This window comes from Chinchilla lanigera, unplaced genomic scaffold (assembly GCF_000276665.1).
Source record: "Chinchilla lanigera isolate Chin_1 unplaced genomic scaffold, ChiLan1.0 scaffold00081, whole genome shotgun sequence".
Lineage (NCBI taxonomy): Eukaryota > Metazoa > Chordata > Mammalia > Rodentia > Chinchillidae > Chinchilla > Chinchilla lanigera.
Genome location: NW_004955482.1, coordinates 4,430,998 through 4,449,185, shown reverse-complemented (window position 1 = coordinate 4,449,185; position 18,188 = coordinate 4,430,998). Strand labels below are relative to the sequence as shown.

Here is an 18,188-nt window from a genome sequence, read left to right as displayed (position 1 = left end):
TACAAGCCCTTTGGTTCCTCCCAGCCCCTGTACAAGTGGCCTGTGCTCCCACTGAGTGGTTCCTGTGAGACCTCGCATACTGCTGAGGACACTGGTCAGTTCATTAATGTACCAGCAGACATGCAGTGAGCGTTTCCTATGTTCCAGGCAATGACCTATGTTTTGGGGACACATTAGTGTGCAAAATGGGCATCCAGTCTTGCTTCCCTTGCACTTGTGTGTGTATGTGTGTGCGCATTCGTGTGTGTGTGTGTGTGTATGTGTGTGTGTGTGTGCGCATTCGTGTGTGTGTGTGTGTGTGTGTGTGTGTGTGTGTGACAGTGCACATGATCAATTACTAATAGAACAGGAGGAGATGAAGGCTATGGCAAAGCCAGAGCGGGACAGGGGCAGAGCTGCAGGGTGGGGACCATACATGGGGCATCAGCTGCGGCTTTGCTGAGCAGGTGGCATTTGAACAAGGACCCGAAGGGCATCCTTTTTGACTTAGCACCTGTGTTCATCCTAATGATCTGGGACGCATTTCTTCTTATAATTTTTTTGGGCTTAAAATAGATTTTTCATTTATTCAACAAATATTTGCTGAGGAGCTGCTTGCCTTCTGCCCGTTCTGTAGAGCTCGGCTCAAATGTCAGCTCCCGACGGAGGTGTTCCCTGAACACCTTCTCATTGTCTCCTGTTGTGATTCACGTTCTATTTTAAGATTAAAGATGGCTACTTACAGATTATAATGTTTTTTAATTTTTAAAAGTTGAAAAAGTTAACTTTTTAAAACAGATCGATTTCTCCTACTTTACTGTCCCAACAGTGTTTATCATTAGGTAGACTCAGCTCTCTTGTGTATCTACCTGCCGGGTCAGACAGGGCCCTCGTCGGCTTACACCAGTGAATCTTCGGGGCCCAGCGCATAATGAGTGCCGAACACACGGTGCTTCCTGCGTGGCCGTGTCAGATGCTGTGGCGACTGGTGCGTCTGGGGCTTTGGGCTTTGCAGGGTGCACATCCCAGCAGCTGGGGCAAATCAGTCTGCTGTGAGCAGCCTTTGTAGACGCACTCACCAGCCCGCTGGAGAACACAGCTCGAGCCTCCCCACTGATTGGGAGCTCTGAGTTCCCAGGGTGTGGACGACATTGCCCAGGTTGTCTCCCCGGCCTCTCCTGCACCTGGGTGAATTAAGCACACCCATGCTGAGCACCTCTGGGTTTCCAGGCACTGCGCCAGCTCTGCATTCAGAGCGGCGAGCGAAGGGCACACCTTTGTCCTCTGGGAGTTCACAGCCAGGGAAGCAGCCCCAGGCCGAGGCTCGGGCATCACCTGCCAGTCCTGCCCTGAGACATCCGTTTCTCGCCGTCACCGTTCAGCTTGAGGTTCTGGTCATTTTTCATATTAATACCCAGAAAAAACAAACCTGAGACAGAGATGTCCTCTCATGTTCCACTTCTGGGAAATCCTGTTTGGGGAGAGGGGGTGTTGCCCTCTCAGCTTGGTGGCTCAGAACCATCCAGGAGTGTGTGGGGAGGAAAATGATCTGTGTGGATGGTACAGCTTGCCGGAGGACAGCTCGAGCTGGCCGACTCTGCCTGTCTGTCTCTGGTTTTATTTCTCTCTCTCTCTCCCTCCGATAAAGTGACCGTCATTGCCGTCATGAGTGATATGCTCACACGTGACTGGGTGGGGTCTCTGGGGACAGGCTGCAGGGGACAAGCTGCTGGATGGGTCCCCAGTCTCTCTCCATGCTTCTTACTGACATGCCCGAACTGCAGCCACACTGTGTGCTCAAAATCCTTCTCAGCCCTGCCTCAGTGGTCCCCAGGGTCCCGGAGAGGGGGATCTGCCTTTGTCAGGTGAAGTTTCCATGGGAACTGGGGATTCCAGGATGCACCGTGTGGAACAAGGTCATGTGCTTTGGTGTGAGGATGCTGCACACCTGACCCCCTCAACACACACACACACACACACACACACACATGCAGGTACTATACACACGTCTCCACCTCCAGAAAATATGACTAACGAATATCTAACAGCTGAAACATCAGTCCTGATTCCCCAAAGGCATTTGTAATTATTAAACTGAGATAATCATAAAGCACTTTTCTAAATTTGAAAGGTTTATCTAGAGTAGATCAAAAGCAGGTAAAATTAATAGCTATGAACCCATTTCCATAGAAATCACTGATTAGCAAGCATTCCAGCTGCCCGAAGTAAAATATTTCCTTCCTGTGCTTTGAGGAAAAGTATAAAACAACAACAACAAAACTTTATGCATAGAAATGCCTCTGGGTAATTAATCTGTTCCATGCACTGCCTGACCGGGGTGCCTGGTCTAACTCACAGGCTACAGGGGAGAGGATGTGCACATGGTTCGCAGGGGCTGCCCGTCTGACTCAGACCCTCTGCTCTACCGAAGGCCCGGCCATTCCTTTGTACCTCAGGACCAGAGTGCAGGTTTAGCAGCACGAAACAGTGGGGACCAGACAGAGTTCTGCCCCATTCTTCTCACCAGACCTTCACCTTCTCAGCATCGGCTTCTCCAAGGTCTCTGAATGCTGAGAACCCAGGAGGTCCTGGAATTAGCCCCTTCGTTCTGGTTAAAAAACCCAAAGAGCAGCTGGAGGTTTGATCCCACAGGAGTGTGCCTTGTAGGAGGAGAGGAGCAGGCGGATGTGCCGGCAGAGCCATGAGCAGAGAGGAGGCTTTGGGCTCAGGTGGGGGACGATCACCTCAGTTTAAATGAATTTCACTTGAGGGTAAACAGGCACTTTTGGCTGGTGGCTGCGGTAGTTGATAGTACCGTACCTGAGCGGTTCTCAAAGCCTTTCCCACAGGGGGGAAAGGTTTGGGCGTGTCCAATTCCATATGGAGGCTAATGTCCAATTTGGGGTAGAATTTATTAAGTCAGATCAGTGCAGTGTAGTTTTGTCAACAGCATTGTTATATCTGGTTGTTGCCCCCGATACCTCTTGGCATATTAGGAGAGCATACAGTTTGGAGTTCCCCACTTCCGGTCTCCTAGCGGCAGATGCGAGGAGCTGTCCATGGTAGGAGAATTCCATGGGACAAGTGCCACAGCAGACAGCAAGTGCGGCCTCACGAAACGCTTTCCAGAGCGCAGGCCTTGCCCAGACCACAAAGGCAGGAAGGAGACCCCCTCTGTCTAGAGAGCCTCACGGTCCGGGATGGAGCAAGCTGGTCTGTGTGACTCCGGACTGGGGGCCTCTCTACCCAATTTCCCTGCTGTCGCATTCCTCGGTAGATGCCAGGAGCTGGAAACCTGTTGATGGACAGGAGCTGTGCAGTTCTGGCTGGATGGTCATCCGTTTCCACTTCCTTGTCAGGGCAACTGTCAGCCTGCAACTCCCAGGAGCCTTTCTGCACATTAAAACATGAAAAGTAACAAGTCCTTTTCACTTATATGTGCCCTGCTCACCTTCTCTTCCGTCTCCCCCAAACGCACAGTGAGGTAAGGTGTGAAGTAGGGCAGGTGGGATTTTCTTACGTACAGCTCATCCCACTTGGGGCCTATGAGATGAAGAATCAAGTGTGACCCCCTCTGCCACTCACAGTTCACACAGTGGATCTCAGTGTTTCTGAAGTCCTTTCTCATTATCAGACTCATGACGCTCCTTCAAGCCCATGACGTCACCACAGTCTCCACAAATTCCGTTAACTCTTTTTTTTTTGTACTGGGAATCAAACTCAGGACCTTGCACTTTCCATGTAGGCACTTGTGCCACTGAGCTGTATCCCCTGCCTTCCACAAATCCTGAATCTCAGCGAGATGGAATCATTGGTCCATAGACACACAGCTGAGAAGAAACGGAAAGGGCTGGAATCAGGACGGGTCTTGAGATTGGGGTGGTGCTGGGCTGGCTGGGGGGTTCCCCCTCTTCTGTGTGTGGCACTGGATTGCGATGTGGGCTGTGCAGGCTGGGAGGGGTCGCTGTGTGCGATGAGACCGGAGATGCAGTGCTGTCTGAGGTCCTCACGAGGAGCAGAGCAGGCTCTTTCCAGGGAGAAGGAGAGGGTGGTGTGGGTGCAGAGGACAGCTGTGAATTCGTTCTTTCCACACTGCACGAGCCTGGGTGAAGCTGGCAATCATCCTCTTGGCTGACGAGTAGGAACACAGCAATCTATTGCATTTTTGACATTCTGCTGAGTTATGTGCTTGAAGTTGGACTTTAATGTGTTTGTTTTCCAGACCAAACGGCTCCTTCCATGAGATCTTGCAAGTGGACTTTGCAGTCGACAACAGCAGCGACCTGGCTGGGGCCCAGCAGATCACCTGGCAGGTGGAGTACCCAGTTGAGGACTCCATGAGCGAGCTGGTCGTCTCCGAGATCTTCATCAGCCAGACCACCTTCGTGGGCATCGTCCCTCTTGCAATGGTGAGAAACTGGTTTTCAGTAGAGGTGTCATCAGGTAGGCTAAGCATGCACTGCACAGTGAGGGGAACACAGAATATTTGTCAGTCTACCATTTGCCAAGCACCTGACAAGGTTGTTTAACAGAGGGAAATATGCTTAAGTTATACTTCATTTACCTGCTTTCTCTAGCGACTCCCTGGAAACCGTTTAGAGCCTGCTGCGGAGCCCCTCTTAGGAGGGTGCTGCTGATGGTGTCCCGGGAGCCCTGTCCTGTGCTGGCTCTGTCTGTGGGTGCAGCGGGGCCGAGCACTGTGCTCTGGGAAGGGCTCCACTGAAAGGTCCTGGGACGTGCGGTGGGAACAGCTGCTCTCTATACCCAGGACCAGCCCCTTGACAGTCGGCATTGCCCTGAGAGTCCCCAGGGGCCTGGGATGGGCAAACCTTAAATGTGACAGATGGACCAAAACAGCCTTGCTGGGACCTGACCGGCTGAAGCTGGAAGGCTCCAGAGCCCATTAAACTGCTTGTGTTTTGCTTCCCTGGCCTGGGGGTGGTTGGATTCCCTCCTTCCAGCTTGGCTGAAACTGTCCACAACCAGACGTGGAGGCTACTCCTGATCACCAGGTCATGGAAGAGATGCAAAGCCTACAGAGGGCGCTTCTGGGTCTGGAGAGGGGGGCGACGCAGTGCTGCACACCCCTTCCACACTCAGCATGTTGTGCACTGCTGATCTGCCTGGGACTAAGATGTGGTATGGACCCCGGACAGCCTGGGGCCACCCATAGCTGCGTGTGCTCATCCATCACAAAGTTGGACACTAGCGATAGTTGAGACCCTCGCAGATGAAAGCTGATATCCAAAATTAATCCTGCCATCTCCATCGAATGTCCTCAAGTGCACTCTTTGCCTGCACCCTCGCCTATCGCGTCTGTCTCTCCACATCGGATTCCTCCCCTTTCACTCAGCCCTTAGAGAGGCATCTTCCTGGGTGACCCTGGCCCAAGGCTCACTCACCATCCCCTCTGTGATCATCATCCATTCACACCAGTGCCACGCTGTCTTCTCCCCAGCCACCGACACTGGCTGCTGTTTTAAGTTCGTTCTTTCCTGTTTTCCTCCCCAGAGGAGAGGCCCCCTGGGTCAGGCCGGGTCGGGCTTGTCCCCGTCTGTCTCTCCAGCACTTACTGCAGTGTGTGGCTCAGTGGGCCACTGCTGGTGGGGTGAATGAAGCCTGCGCTGTATCCCAGGTGTCCAGGGCCATCTAGGTTTGAAGATTAGACTGAGGGAGAGAATGTCCCAATCAGGAGTGAGCCACGTTTTGGTTTGGTGGCAGTGACAGTATGGCAGAAAAGCACCATGCTGTGAAGAGACAGAGATGGATGGCTGTGGCTTTCAGGGGAGGTGAGGCTCTCCTGTAGTCCTTTTCTCTCCAGCTCAACCGAGGTGAGGTGGAGTCCCATAACCTCCTCCCTCAGAATCCAGACCACTTTGCTCCATGTTTAGTTCTTTGCAGGTTGTGAAGCCTGCTGACCCCTGCAAGGGTGGAGTTTCACAGGAGACACTGTGCTATCTTTGCAGGCAGGCACGATTTCCTAGGGGAGCTGGGACAGGGCATGGACCAGAGGCAGCCCACAGCCCACATCTGGCCTGCTGCCTGTCTTTGTAAATAAAGTTTTATTGGAAGCACTGTCAGGTGACACAGCTGCTGATGCTTGTGTGACTATGAAGGGAAGGCAGAGGAAGCAGGCACATGGCCTGTGGCTACACGCAGGTCAGTCCTGGACACCTTGCTGCTGTGGTCCTTTCCCCAGCAGGGCCTTCCGTTCCTTGGTGTCCAGTGCAGAGAACAGTGGACAGACCTGCCCACTGTGTGCAGCTGGTGCAGGCACCAGTCCACATCACCCCACCCTGTCTGTCCCCACTTCCTCCCCCCAGCACCCTCAGCTCTCTCTTTTCTCTGGGGACGCTGGCTTAGTGGTGTCCATGTCTGTGACCTTCATCATCTCCCCGTCGGCTGATCTTCGCTTGGGGACGTTTGCTTGTGTTCACGTCAGTTACCACTGGCTGGAAGCTGCTGAGGTGGCTGGTGGGACGGGGTCGCATACAACTCTGTGTCTGTCTCATGGCTCACTGTGAAGAGAGGCTCTGAGGGGCCACCAAGGGACCGGAGGAGTTCTTTGCTTGAGATTCACGAGGGCTAAATGAGAGTGACAGGTACGCTGTCTTTGCGTGCTGGCCCGGCACAGTCTGTGCACTCAGTATTTCGCTCTTCTGTCCGCTTTGCTGTTGCCCTGTGAGCACACCGTATGTAAGTACATCTGGGTGAAGACAAGCGGAGGTTCACCAGCAGCACCCCGGGATGAGAGGGGCTCTGGCGGGCTGAGTCAGACTCGTCCACAAGAGACTTGGGTGGACACACAGTGGAGAGACAGGGAGAGAGAGAGAGGAAGAGAGGAGGGAGGGAGGGAGAGGAGAGAGTGTAAATCAGTCCATGGGTGTTGCTTGTTGGCAGCAGGGTCAAGGAGGACAGAGGAAGAGGGGCTGCTATGTCTCACCTCTATGGCGAGTAGACATCGGTGGGCGGCAGAGGAGGGGAGGGTATCGCAGGCACAGCAGCACTGTGCGTAGTGAGCAGAGCCAGGTGGTGTGGCTGCCCTTAGGGTGCAGGGGAGGCCACACAGGGCACGGGGAAGCAGCAGCCACACTGTCCTCCTGGGTTCATCCACTATGCTGGAATCCGAGGTCTCTGTTCTGGGATCGTCTTTATGCATTTGCTTGGATTGTTTATTGTGGATTACAAAGACTTTACTGGTCGCACAAACATGTATGAAGGTCAGGTGTGCTGTGGTTTGAATGTGTGCCCTTGGAACTCAGGTGGAAATCAATCCCATTGTGCCGGCGTCAGGGAGAGACTGAGAAGCTTGTCATGGGTGCTGCGCATGCTTGAAGGAAGAGCTGGAGGCAGCATGTGTAGGTGCTTTTGCCTTTGCACCCTTCCTGCCGAGGGAGGACATGGGGTCTGGGTCCCTCTGTGGGTGCAGCAGCAGGCACCGTCTTGTACCTAAGAGTCCAGACCCTTGCCAGGCAGAACCTAACAGCACCTGGTCTTGGATTTCTCCATGTGCAGAGCTGGGAGGAAAGACCTGTGTTCTTTATGAATTAGCTACTCTTGGGCCCTCTGTTAGAGCAGTACCATGGACAGACACCTGCAGTGTGTCAACCCTTGTACTACAGTGGTCACAGTGGGGTAGCATTACCAGCGACTAATTACCAATATTATCAACAAGGCAGACATGTCCTTATGAGGCTTGATGGGTCCCTCACCAGATTTGGACCTCGTGTCTCTGCTCTGTCAGGGCCTTCTTGGAACACAGCATTGTGATGGCATCAGAGGCCCTTCCGGCTCACTGAGAGCGTTCTGTGATTGTTTAGCCATGCCTGGTGTGAGTGGGGCAGGATGGAGGAAGTGCATATGCGATGACCCAGCCAGGCCAAGTTTTGGGAGTGCACATGAACTGAGAAAGGCATCAATTGAATGGAGCTGGTGAGCTGAGTACCAGCTCTGTCTGAGCGACCATTGAGGCCCTTCCAGTTTCTGGAACACAGTTTGAAATCTTCACCCGAGGCCCACGTAGATCCCTCAAGGATTTGGCCAATGTTTCTTAAACGCCAGACATGAATACATTAATGGAGCTTCCTCCATGACCTTACTTTACATCTATTTATATGTGTAAATATTTTTCTAACTTTCAATTTTATTTATATTTTTAGGCAAAATTTTCTATTAATAGTGTAGACAAGAAACCAGTCTCACTGGGTATAAATATGAAGATAAATTTAGGTGTATCCCCAAGTGCAGTGCGAATAAAGCAGTGTTCTGAAATGTTAGCTGGTCATTCTCATCTCTTGAAGACTTGTGATTTGGATCTAAAAAGTCTCCCCAAACTCTCACGTGCTCAGAGGTGGGGCCTGGGAAGGCGACAGGATCATGGGACAACATGCTCCTTGGTGGATCCATCATTGGTGAATTCTTAGGTGGATGCCCTGGTAGCAGGTGGGGTGTGGTTGGAGAAGGTGGGTCACCGGGCAGTGCTTCCGGTGGGTGTGTCTCTCCCTAGCCTGTCCTTGTCCCTCTGCTTCTGGCCCCCATGAGGGGAGCAGTTTTCCTCCACCCGCCCCTCCGCCATGACACTTCTTCCTGGGAGCCAGGCAAGTGTGTCCGAAACCATGAGGTGAAACAAAGCTTTCCTCCTTTAAGTTGCCTATGTCGGACATTTCATCTCAGTGATGCAAAGCTGACTAACACAAGACTGATCTGAAATGTTCCTCTTTATCTCATTCCTGTGAGAGAACAGGAGTGGTAAAAAGATATTAATGATGCAAGTATTGGCCGAGTCCTTCTTGAAAATCTTGGCTGGCTTCAGGAAGATGGAGAGAGACTTGGAATGCAGGCTCTCCCTGGCTCTGTGGCACCAGGTCCCCGCGGCATCTGCAGCCCTCCTCGTGCACAGTATGCATGCTGAGAAGCCATGGACACTGGCTCAGGTCCCAGCAGCTGCTGTGGACTGACTCCCCCCTCCCCCCCAATGGCCTCTGTAGGCAGAGTGGCTGTGCTGGCGTCTCCTCAGCCTCTGGCCATTTCTGTGCCATGCTCCCTCTCCAGCGTCCTTGCTAACAGGACCTCAGTGTGGTCTTTTTCTTCTGCATGACCACATCCATCTTTCTGCTGGGGCAGGGGCCCCCCTGTGGCCCAGGTTGGGCTCATCCCTCCATGGTGGTGTTGTCCCCTTCTCCTGTGATTGTTGTGGGGATGACAGGCTTATGGTGTCTTTCTGTTCAATTAAATCCAAGGGGAGGGGCCTGGGGTGGGAAAGAATTTCTGACAATTGAAAAGGACAGCTCAAAAGAGGGTGTTTCTGCTTCCTGTCCTTGGCATGATGTGGAAGGGGATGGAGCCACTGTCCCCAAAGATGAGCTGTGAGCACTCTGAGGATAAAGAGCTGGGGTCCTCAATGACTCCGTGGTTGCCCAGCTAACCTCCTGGGAACCTCCCGGCTCCAGATGTCTTCCTTGGGAAGACATCACATGTGTCATTCACAATAGACTTGCATCCTGAAACCCACTCCCAATGGCCATGAGCAAGGCCAGGGAACTCCACAAGGCTCTTCCCGTCTTCACCCCCAGGTCTGCCCCCACCCCGGTCTCACCTCCTCACATGGGGTCATCACAAACAGGAAGGGGCAGCAGCGATGGCTTTGTGCCTTCCTCACCTGAGGGGAAACTCAGCCTCCTTATGCCCTGCTGGTTGGAACTGGGTCACATGACCCAGTGCAGGGAGGCTGGGGACTGTGGGTCTGGCATTCTTGGCTTCACCTGTGACAGCATGGAGAGCCAATGGCATGTGCTATGCATGCATGGGCTCCCTGGATACTCCCAGTGCCCTTGGAGAAGAAGTTTCTATTATCTTGGAGTCCAGCCCAGGCTTACACGTGAGAGCTTCACTGCCATAGTTCTGGAGTCTTGTCTTGTGTTATGTACTTGACACCATTTGGATGGTGAATCAGCCTTGACTTCATGAAAGTAAATCTGCAGCTTTGGGAGGGCTTGACCCAAGAAGGGTGAGGAGAGAGAGATCCCAGACTTGGAAGCCAGGGTGAGGCTGATGAGTCCATGGCAGGCAGGCTTGCAAAGGGCAGTAGCTATAGCTATTTACACATTCATCTATGCATGCATCCATCCATCCATGCATCCATGCATCCCCTATGCATGCACATACCCATCTATCTACCCACCAATCCACTTATCCATGCATCCATTTACTGTCCATCTGCTCATCCACTCATCCATCCATTCATGAATTCATGTATCTATCCATCCATCCATCCACTAATCAATCCATCAACCCACCCATCCACTCCTCCATCCATGAAGGCATCCACCCATCCATCCAACTCTGCATCCATTCATTCACCTACACATACATCTATCCATGTGTGGATCCATCCATCCATCTGTCTGTCCACCCACCCATCTACTTATCCATCCATCCATCCATCCATGCACCCATTCATGCACTCACCCATGCATGCATCCATATATCTATCCACCAATCCATCCATCCATCCATCCATCCATGTTCCTGTCCATGCATCCACCTATGCGTGCACCCATCTATCTACCCACCAATCCACTCATCCATGCATCCATTTATCTATCCACCCACTCATCCACTCATCCATCCATTCATGAATTCATGTATCTATGTATCCACCCACCCATCCATCCATCCATCCATCCATCCATCCATCTATCTATTCATCCATCCATCCATCAACCCACCCATCTACTCCTCCATCCATGAATGCATCCACCCATCTATCCATCTCTGCATCCATTCATTCACCTACACATGCACCTATCCATGCATGGATCCATCCACCCACCCATCTACTCACCCATCACCCATCCATCCATCCATCCATCAATCCATCCATCCATCCATCCATCCGTCTATGCACCCACTCATGCATGCATCCATCTATCTACCCATCAATCCACTTATCCATGCATCTATCTACCCACCCATCCACTCATCCATCCATTCATGAATTCACATATCCATGTATCCATCCATCTGTCCGTTCATCTGTCCATCCATCCATCCATCCATCCATCCATCCATCCATCCATCCACTCATCCATCCACGAATGCATCCACCCATGCATCCATCTCTGCATCCATTCATTCACCTATCCATGAATGGATCCATCCACCCATCTGTCTGTCCACCCACCCATCTACTCATCCATCCCTCCCTCCCTCCTTCCATCCATCCATCCATCCATCATCCATCTATGCACCCACCCATGCATGCATCCATCTGTCTACCCACCAATCCACTTATCCATGCATCCTGTTATCTACCCACCAATCCATCCATCCATCCATCTGTCCATCCATCCAATCTATTACTATACCATGTTTATTTAGCATACATCACATTCCAGATGCATCACTTTCTGTTGTAAAGAGAGACAGTGGAATTGATGAAAATTTTGAAGTTGAATCACTAGGCCTTGGAGGCTGTCTGTGTCTAATATCTGATTTCCATAAGAGCAGCACCTTTGGTCAAAAACTTCAGAAGTCCCTTCTTCCCAGGACAGTCTAGAGAGGGCTGCAGCCCTGCGTAATAACATTGTTTTCTGCAGCATCTTTCAAACCTTCGTGGTCTTTCTGCTGTGCCCTGTGGTTGGGAAATGCTAACTAGAGTGCCTGTCTCTTTTCTTTCCTTTTTTCTTTCTCCTTCTGAAAGCGCATGTTTTCTTTTTCCCCTCCACAGTGTTCCTTTTCTTAGGTTTTCTGTCCAATTACTGAGCTTTGAGCGCAGAGATTTGTTCCCGTGGGTGGCTTGGAGTTTAGGACTGCAGCCCACCATTCAACTACAGTTCTTAAAACTAAAGAGCCCAGCTCTGCACATGTAGATAAAAAACACATTATCTTTCAAAAAGGTTGGAATAAAAAAAAAAAAATGAACGCACTGGGTGAGTATCTAGGCAACTGGGAACACGGGCTCAGCATAGGCTGGAGAGAGAGATAATCAGATTCCTTTTTAGTAGTGCTGGCCTGGAACCTGGTGGCACGGCCTGGGCACAAATGCTCCTTTATTCCAGGCCGTGTTTGTGTGCCGACCGTGCCAACGTCGTCCTAGTGGACCACGGTGAATGAGGAGGCCAGGGTCGCAGCTCCTCTGTTCACACTGGGGAACAGACTGACAAATGCCAGAACCACACAGTGTCCCTCTTTTCGGAAGCGATGGGCATCTTGGGCAGAGGACAGGGAGCTGAGAAGCTTGCGGGCGATGGTGGAGTGAGCGGGAACGCATCCTCCTGAGCACCTGGCATTTGCCCTGGGAGTTGGACGAGAAAGAAGGGCCAGCTGTGGAAAGCACGAGGGAAGAGTGTTCCAAGCAGAGGGAACAGTGTATGTCTTCAAGCGGAATTAAGCGGGTCGAGGAAGAAGGGCAGGCCGGCAGCTGGAGCATGGAGGGGGGTGGGGCAGGAGGAAGAGAGAAGCTGGAGAGGAAGAGGGCGCATGCGCGGCGAGTGTCCTGCGGGTCACGTTCCGGGCGTGGCTGTCAGTATTAGCTTCTTGTTGCAGCTGTGACAGCTCAAGTGCTTCCTACAGGTGTGGAAGTCGGAGGCCCGAAGTGGATCTTGCGTGGCTAAGGTCAGGGTGTTGGGAGGCTGCGCCCACTCTGGAGGCTGCGGGGCTCTTTCCAGCTCCCAGAAGCTGCCCACGTCCCTCGGCTCCTGGTCCCCTGTCTGTGACTGCGTCGCCCTAACCTTGGTCCCCTCCACCTCTCCTGTGAGTGTGACCTCCTGCCTCCCTCCTGGAAGTACCCTGTGGTCACAATGGTCCAGGGTCACTTCTCTGTCTCTCTCAAGGACCTGGACTCCTTCACACCTGCGGGGTCCCTTTCTCCACCTGAGGCAGCCCGGTCCCAGGCCCTGAGATGAGGACGCAGACGTCCGGGGGAGCACTGTTCTACTGGGCACTGTTTCTTATGTGTGTTCATGCCTCTGATGCTCGCAGGAGCCGATGGGGCTTACCCATGGCCCAGGTTTGCAGAGAGAATAAACGCGGGAGTTCGCGCACCCAGGAAGTGGCAGGGCTGCTCTCACCGCCGGGCTGCCTGGCTCTGGTGTCTTCTGCCGTCGGGACCTGGTGCTGTTCCTTGTGTTGAGTAAACTTTGGTAGCCTGAAGTCTTAGAAAGGCATGCCATTTCAGCAGATGTGGGGGCCGGGGGGAGTTGCAGGATGTGTGGGGTTGGAGGTGCAGCAACTCAGAAGGAGCTCTGCCTCAGGTCTCCTGGCGCCCTCACATCGCGGCGCGGAAGGACGTTAGCGCCCTTGTGAGATCTCTGCACTGACTCCAGTGTGATCCGCAAACATCTGTTGTGAGGAACGCGGGTACTGCTGATGCCACTGCAGTATTCTGTACACATTTGTCATCAAAAGAAATGTTCAACTCCAGGTGGAGGTGAATATAAAACTATGTGTGTGTGTGCACACGCATGCGTGTACTTGTGTGTCTTGGTCTATCTGTGCTTTTGTATTTATGCATGGGTATGTGTTTGCGTGTATTCGTATTTGTGTGCACATATGTGTTTGTGGGCACGTGTATCTCTCTCTGTGTGCATACATACGTGTGCCTGCAGGTGCATGTGTGCATTTGTGTGTGTGTGTATTTTCCCATGGAATGTCACAGACCCCCAAATTCTAACAGCAGACCCATTCTATGGCCCCGAGGTAACAGCCTGGCTGGGGTTGTTTCCTGTGCAGTGGGAAGTCACAGACACAGAATGGTTTGTGTATGCGTGCGTGCGTGCGTGCGTGCGTGTAAGTGTACATTCATGGGGGGGCACTGTGGTCTAATCTGTGTTTAGGAGACATCAGCACAGTGAGTGTAGACCCTCACATGCCCCTCCATGCAGCTCAGGACAGTGCGCCTGCTCCAAGCCCTGGCAGCTCTGTTAGGCCCGAAGCCCCTCAGCGCTGCCCCATGCTTGGCATGAACTTCCGCTCTGCGCCGGTACAGGAAGCATGAACTTCTCTCCTCCTCGGGCCTCCTCTCTCTGCATGCACAGAGACCTTTGTGCCTGCTGCCCTGGCTCGGCCTCCAGGGCCCTGGGAGGATCTTGAAGGGAACAGTTGGCTGCTTGTCACCCCAAAGCAGCCAGAGCCTGGAAAAGACTCCCCAGCTCCGTCTGTGCCCATCTTGCACTAGGACTGGAGGAGGTCAGTGACCCTCAGGACGGGCAGGGAGTGTCCGCCACCTGCTTCCGGCAGCAGGAGCACAGACTTCCTGTTCCTCTTCACAGGGGCGCAGCAGAGTTTTGAGCTGAGTGGTGCTCCTCAGCCTCGGATCCCGAGGGCTGCTCAGCGGAAGGCAGTGCGCTGTTCGGGACACAGACGCTGGAACCGAGTTCAGGTCCTGGTGCCAGCACTCAACAACCTGACTTAGTGTCTTGTGACTCGGTTTCGCGGCTTGTGATGATTATGTGGGAGTTTCCCAGCACGGAGCCCTGCATGGAGCCGGCTGTCCCAGTATCCCCTTCCCTGTGCCCCTGGCTTTGTTTGTGCATCGCTGGGACCCAGAGTGAGCTGCTTCTGTCCCCGCAGCCTCCAGCTGAGCCAGGGTAGGAGGAGGAGGACATTCGCTGGGAAAAATAGCAGCAGGTGCCCTGCGGGCCTCTCGGGGCTGGCACAGCTGTGGGACGTTTTAAGTAGGCCTCGATTCAGACAGTTTTGCAGGCTTGTGAATCTGTCTGTTTTTTCTCCTTTGTCTTGTTTTGTTTAAAACTTAGGGAAAAAAAAAACCTAACTAAATTGTGCCTGGCTCTATTTTGCCAAATGCCACAGGTGAGGCTTACGTCCCTCCCCGCTGGCCGCTGCTCAGCGGCATTTGCCTTCTCAAGTGAGCCGGCCTTCGCCCTTTCAGTGACCTGCGGTGCTCGGCTGGAGCCTTAGCCTGTGTGTCCCCTTCAGGTGCACACGTGTGACTGCAGGAGACGCGCCGTGCCGCGTGAAGCACAGGCTCTGCATTGCTCATGGCTCCTGTGGGCAGCCTGGCCTGGAGGCCTTCTGGTGCCCGCTGTCACCTGTTCGCTGCCTGAGGACTCTGCAGTGTCTGCAGGCTGCTCTGCAGGCTTTGGAGTGACCTCTCTGTCACTTTCTCATCCCTGGGACACAACACCCAACACCGGCAGCTTAAAGGAGGGGAGGTTTATTTTGGTTCCTGTTTTAGTGCGTGGTTGGTGGCTCCAAGGCAGGAAGGCATGGAGGACGGGCCTGGCGGAGGGAGCTGCTTGCCTCATGGCAGCCAGGAAGCAGAGGGAGAGGGAGGAGGGGAGGGAGAGAGACCCTTGCTGGCCCCACCCCAGGGCCACCCCCCATCCCAACTCCAAGCGAGCTGTTGTGCCCTGTAATCCAGTCACCTTCCACAAGCCCCGCCCCTACAGACAGCAGGCCTGGGAGCCCCCAGGTATAAATTCTGATGGACTTTTCCTCGCTGGTCGATGCTTAGTCTACTTCCATTTCCTCCTTCCACTCTCCTCTCTCCCCTCCCCTTCCTCTCCCGGCTCCCTCTCTCCCTCCTTCCCTCCTCCCTGCTGCTTTCCTTCCTCCCCCTCCCTCCCTGCCTCCCTCCCTCTTTCCTTCTTGCTTTCCCCTCTTCCCCCCTTCCCTGTCTCTCTCCACCCTCTCCCATGACACATCCTGGAAGGCCCATCTGGTTTGGGGGTGGGCAGTGGGTTTTCCATCCCGTGCCCGCTGGTCCCCCCAGCACTGCGTGGGCAGGGAGAGCTGCCAGCCAGGCAGCCGCGTCTGCTCAGGGAGCCATGTCAGCCTCCATGAGCTGCAGCAAGAAGTCGCCACACACTGGCAGGACAGTGGGGATGCGCTGTCCCACAGCTCCGGAGCCCAGGCATCTGGGATCAAGGTGTCAGGAGGGACTTCCACCGCCCAGGGCACCAGGGGGCTCCTGCCTGCTCTTCCAGCTTCCAGCAGGCCCAGGGGTCCCTGAGCTTGGGGTTACCTCACAGCCATCTCTTCATCACACTCTGTGTGTGTGTGTGTGTGTGTGTGTGTGTGTGTGTGTCCGTGTCTTCTCCTTATAAAAACGGAATTAGGGTCTATCTGACTCTGGTGGAAACTGACCTTAGTCAACTACACGTACAAAGCCCTACCTCTCACACCGCATTTTGAGGTTCTGGGTGGACATGAACGCAGGGGGCACTGCAGCCTCTGCACACCTGCCATGGATGCGTCCTTCGCTTCTGGGCAGCCCTGTCTCTGCTCGGTGGCATCTGCAGTGATGGTGACCCTCTGACCCTGGCAGTGCACCCCGGGCCTCCCCTGCTCCAGCCACTCCGCTGCAGGCCAGTCACACCAGGACTGCTGGCTGGGCATGGCGACCAGGACACGATCCAGCTTTGCTGTCCGTGGAAGTCGTTTTGATGGAGCCCCGACTTCGGAAGCCTACCCCCCAAATAGGGTTGTCATTATGATTCTCGCTGGAGCCCGAACGCAGCAGGTGGCCCGTGGCGTTCAGCATGAGGCAAATTTGGATCTGTGCGTGGCATCTGCACACGGCAGCCCCTACACACGTGGTCTCACCTGATGGGTCCACCTTGCTCGCAGCTGAAAGGAGCGATTTTAAATTGTCAAGGACAACGTTTGTCCAGTGCGTACATTTCACAAATGGCCGGAAATAACCACCTTTGTTGGCGGAGATGAAAGCTGTGCGCTTGTCAAGGCTGCGTGGGCACTAATAGCAGGGCCGGAGATGCGACCCTCACGTGGCCACGTGGCCCCCCGGGGGGACATTTAACAAACCTGTCCCCTCCGTGGCCCTGTGGCTGGATTTGGATGTCATGCTGCTTCCTGGTGCACATTAAAAAATAACAACATAAAAGGGTTGTTTTTTGGAGGGTGAAGCAAAGTCAGCTAGGTGGAAAGGAAGGGAGAAAAGCCCATTAAGACGTCTGTTGCAGTTGACCTGCGTCTCTTTGGGACAGCCTTTGGCCGTGTACACTTTCTGAAGGTGAAGGGGAAGCACAGACCAGCGGAGCAAGCTCAGGGAAGAGACCGGCGGTTGTCAGTCAGAGGCAGAGCGGGCGGATGGGGCACTTCTGTGGCAGGGATGAGACGTATGACAGATTTTTAAAGGCTCTGTCAATACCATTAATATTTATGACCTGCGCCTCAAAAACAGCCTCTGTGCAGCGCATCCATCACAGGCTTCGCTCCGGAGGGGTTTGGCTTCGTGGGGTGATGGGCCCCGAGCGGCAGAGCTGAGGGGGATGATGGGAAAGACTTCATGCTCCTGTTTTGCACCTCCTTAAAGGTGGTGAGCTAACTAGGAAGCTGTATTCTGAGACAGTCATTTTCTTTAAAAAAAAAACAAAAAACACCCAAAACAACCCTGGCTGTTGACAGCTGAGCTAGATTATTCATCACCACTCAGAGCTGTGAGCATGGAAACTGTTCTTGGATGCCTTCACTTCCGGTTGCCTTCTCTAGGCCAGTATTCAAAATAGGAACCAGCGCAGGGCGTGGCCAGCCTCAGCCGGTCCAGGAAGGGAGGCCCCGCCCTGGGGAATGCGTGGAGATCTGTGCACACGGGAAAAGCCAACCTGCTTCGCCCTTAACTTAACCTGTGTGCCCCTCACGGGCTCTGCCTCAGTTGTCCTATCTGTACAAAGGGTCTTCTGAGTCCTACTGCATAACCCTACCCATCATGGTCAAGATGAAAGGCGGCAGTCTGCACAGTGGCGCTTGCGGCATAAGTATACAGTGCATGCTAACCATTTGTTTACATTTACTTTCTGCTCCAAAGGGGAATAATTAAGAATCGCGGTGAAAATCAAAGTATTTAATAAGGGGGTGGCATGTCCACTAAGCAGCCGGCGTAGAACAGCTTGTAAATAGTGATTACATCCTTGCTCCCCTGGAGCACAAGAGCTATGCGTCAGCCCGCCCCAAACCCACAGCAAGGAAACGCCCCAATTGGCTGTTTTTTCGTGGCTTGTTGCACAGCCCAGCAAACCGTTTTCTGAATGGCTTTGATCTCACAAATGGTCAAGAGGGCACTTTTCTGAGCGCCTTTAACCTCCGCTCCAAGGGCGGGCATCACGGTGGCAGTCCCAGGTGTGCCCACTAGATGGCGCCGGGAAACCAGGTTGTGGCCGCAGGTGTGCGCGCCCCTCTCCCCTCCCCCACGGGCTTCCCGGACTCCGGCCGGGCCGTTCTCCAGTTAG

At 53.6% G+C, this 18,188-nt stretch overlaps 1 protein-coding gene across 4 annotated transcripts in view; it reads left to right on the top strand.

Annotated features, from left to right (window-relative positions):
• The window catches only part of LOC102026220 (transmembrane protein 132B), a 213,553-nt gene that overhangs the window by 101,395 nt on the left and 93,970 nt on the right, over positions 1-18,188 (top strand). For 3 of the 4 annotated variants that reach the window (XM_013503744.1, XM_013503746.1, XM_013503747.1), the window contains one exon: positions 4,202-4,388. In XM_013503744.1, the coding sequence (XP_013359198.1) occupies positions 4,202-4,388 (187 nt within the window). Of the gene's footprint in view, positions 1-880; positions 968-4,201; positions 4,389-18,188 lie in introns of those variants that run through there. The other variant, XM_013503745.1, reaches the window with a different exon arrangement.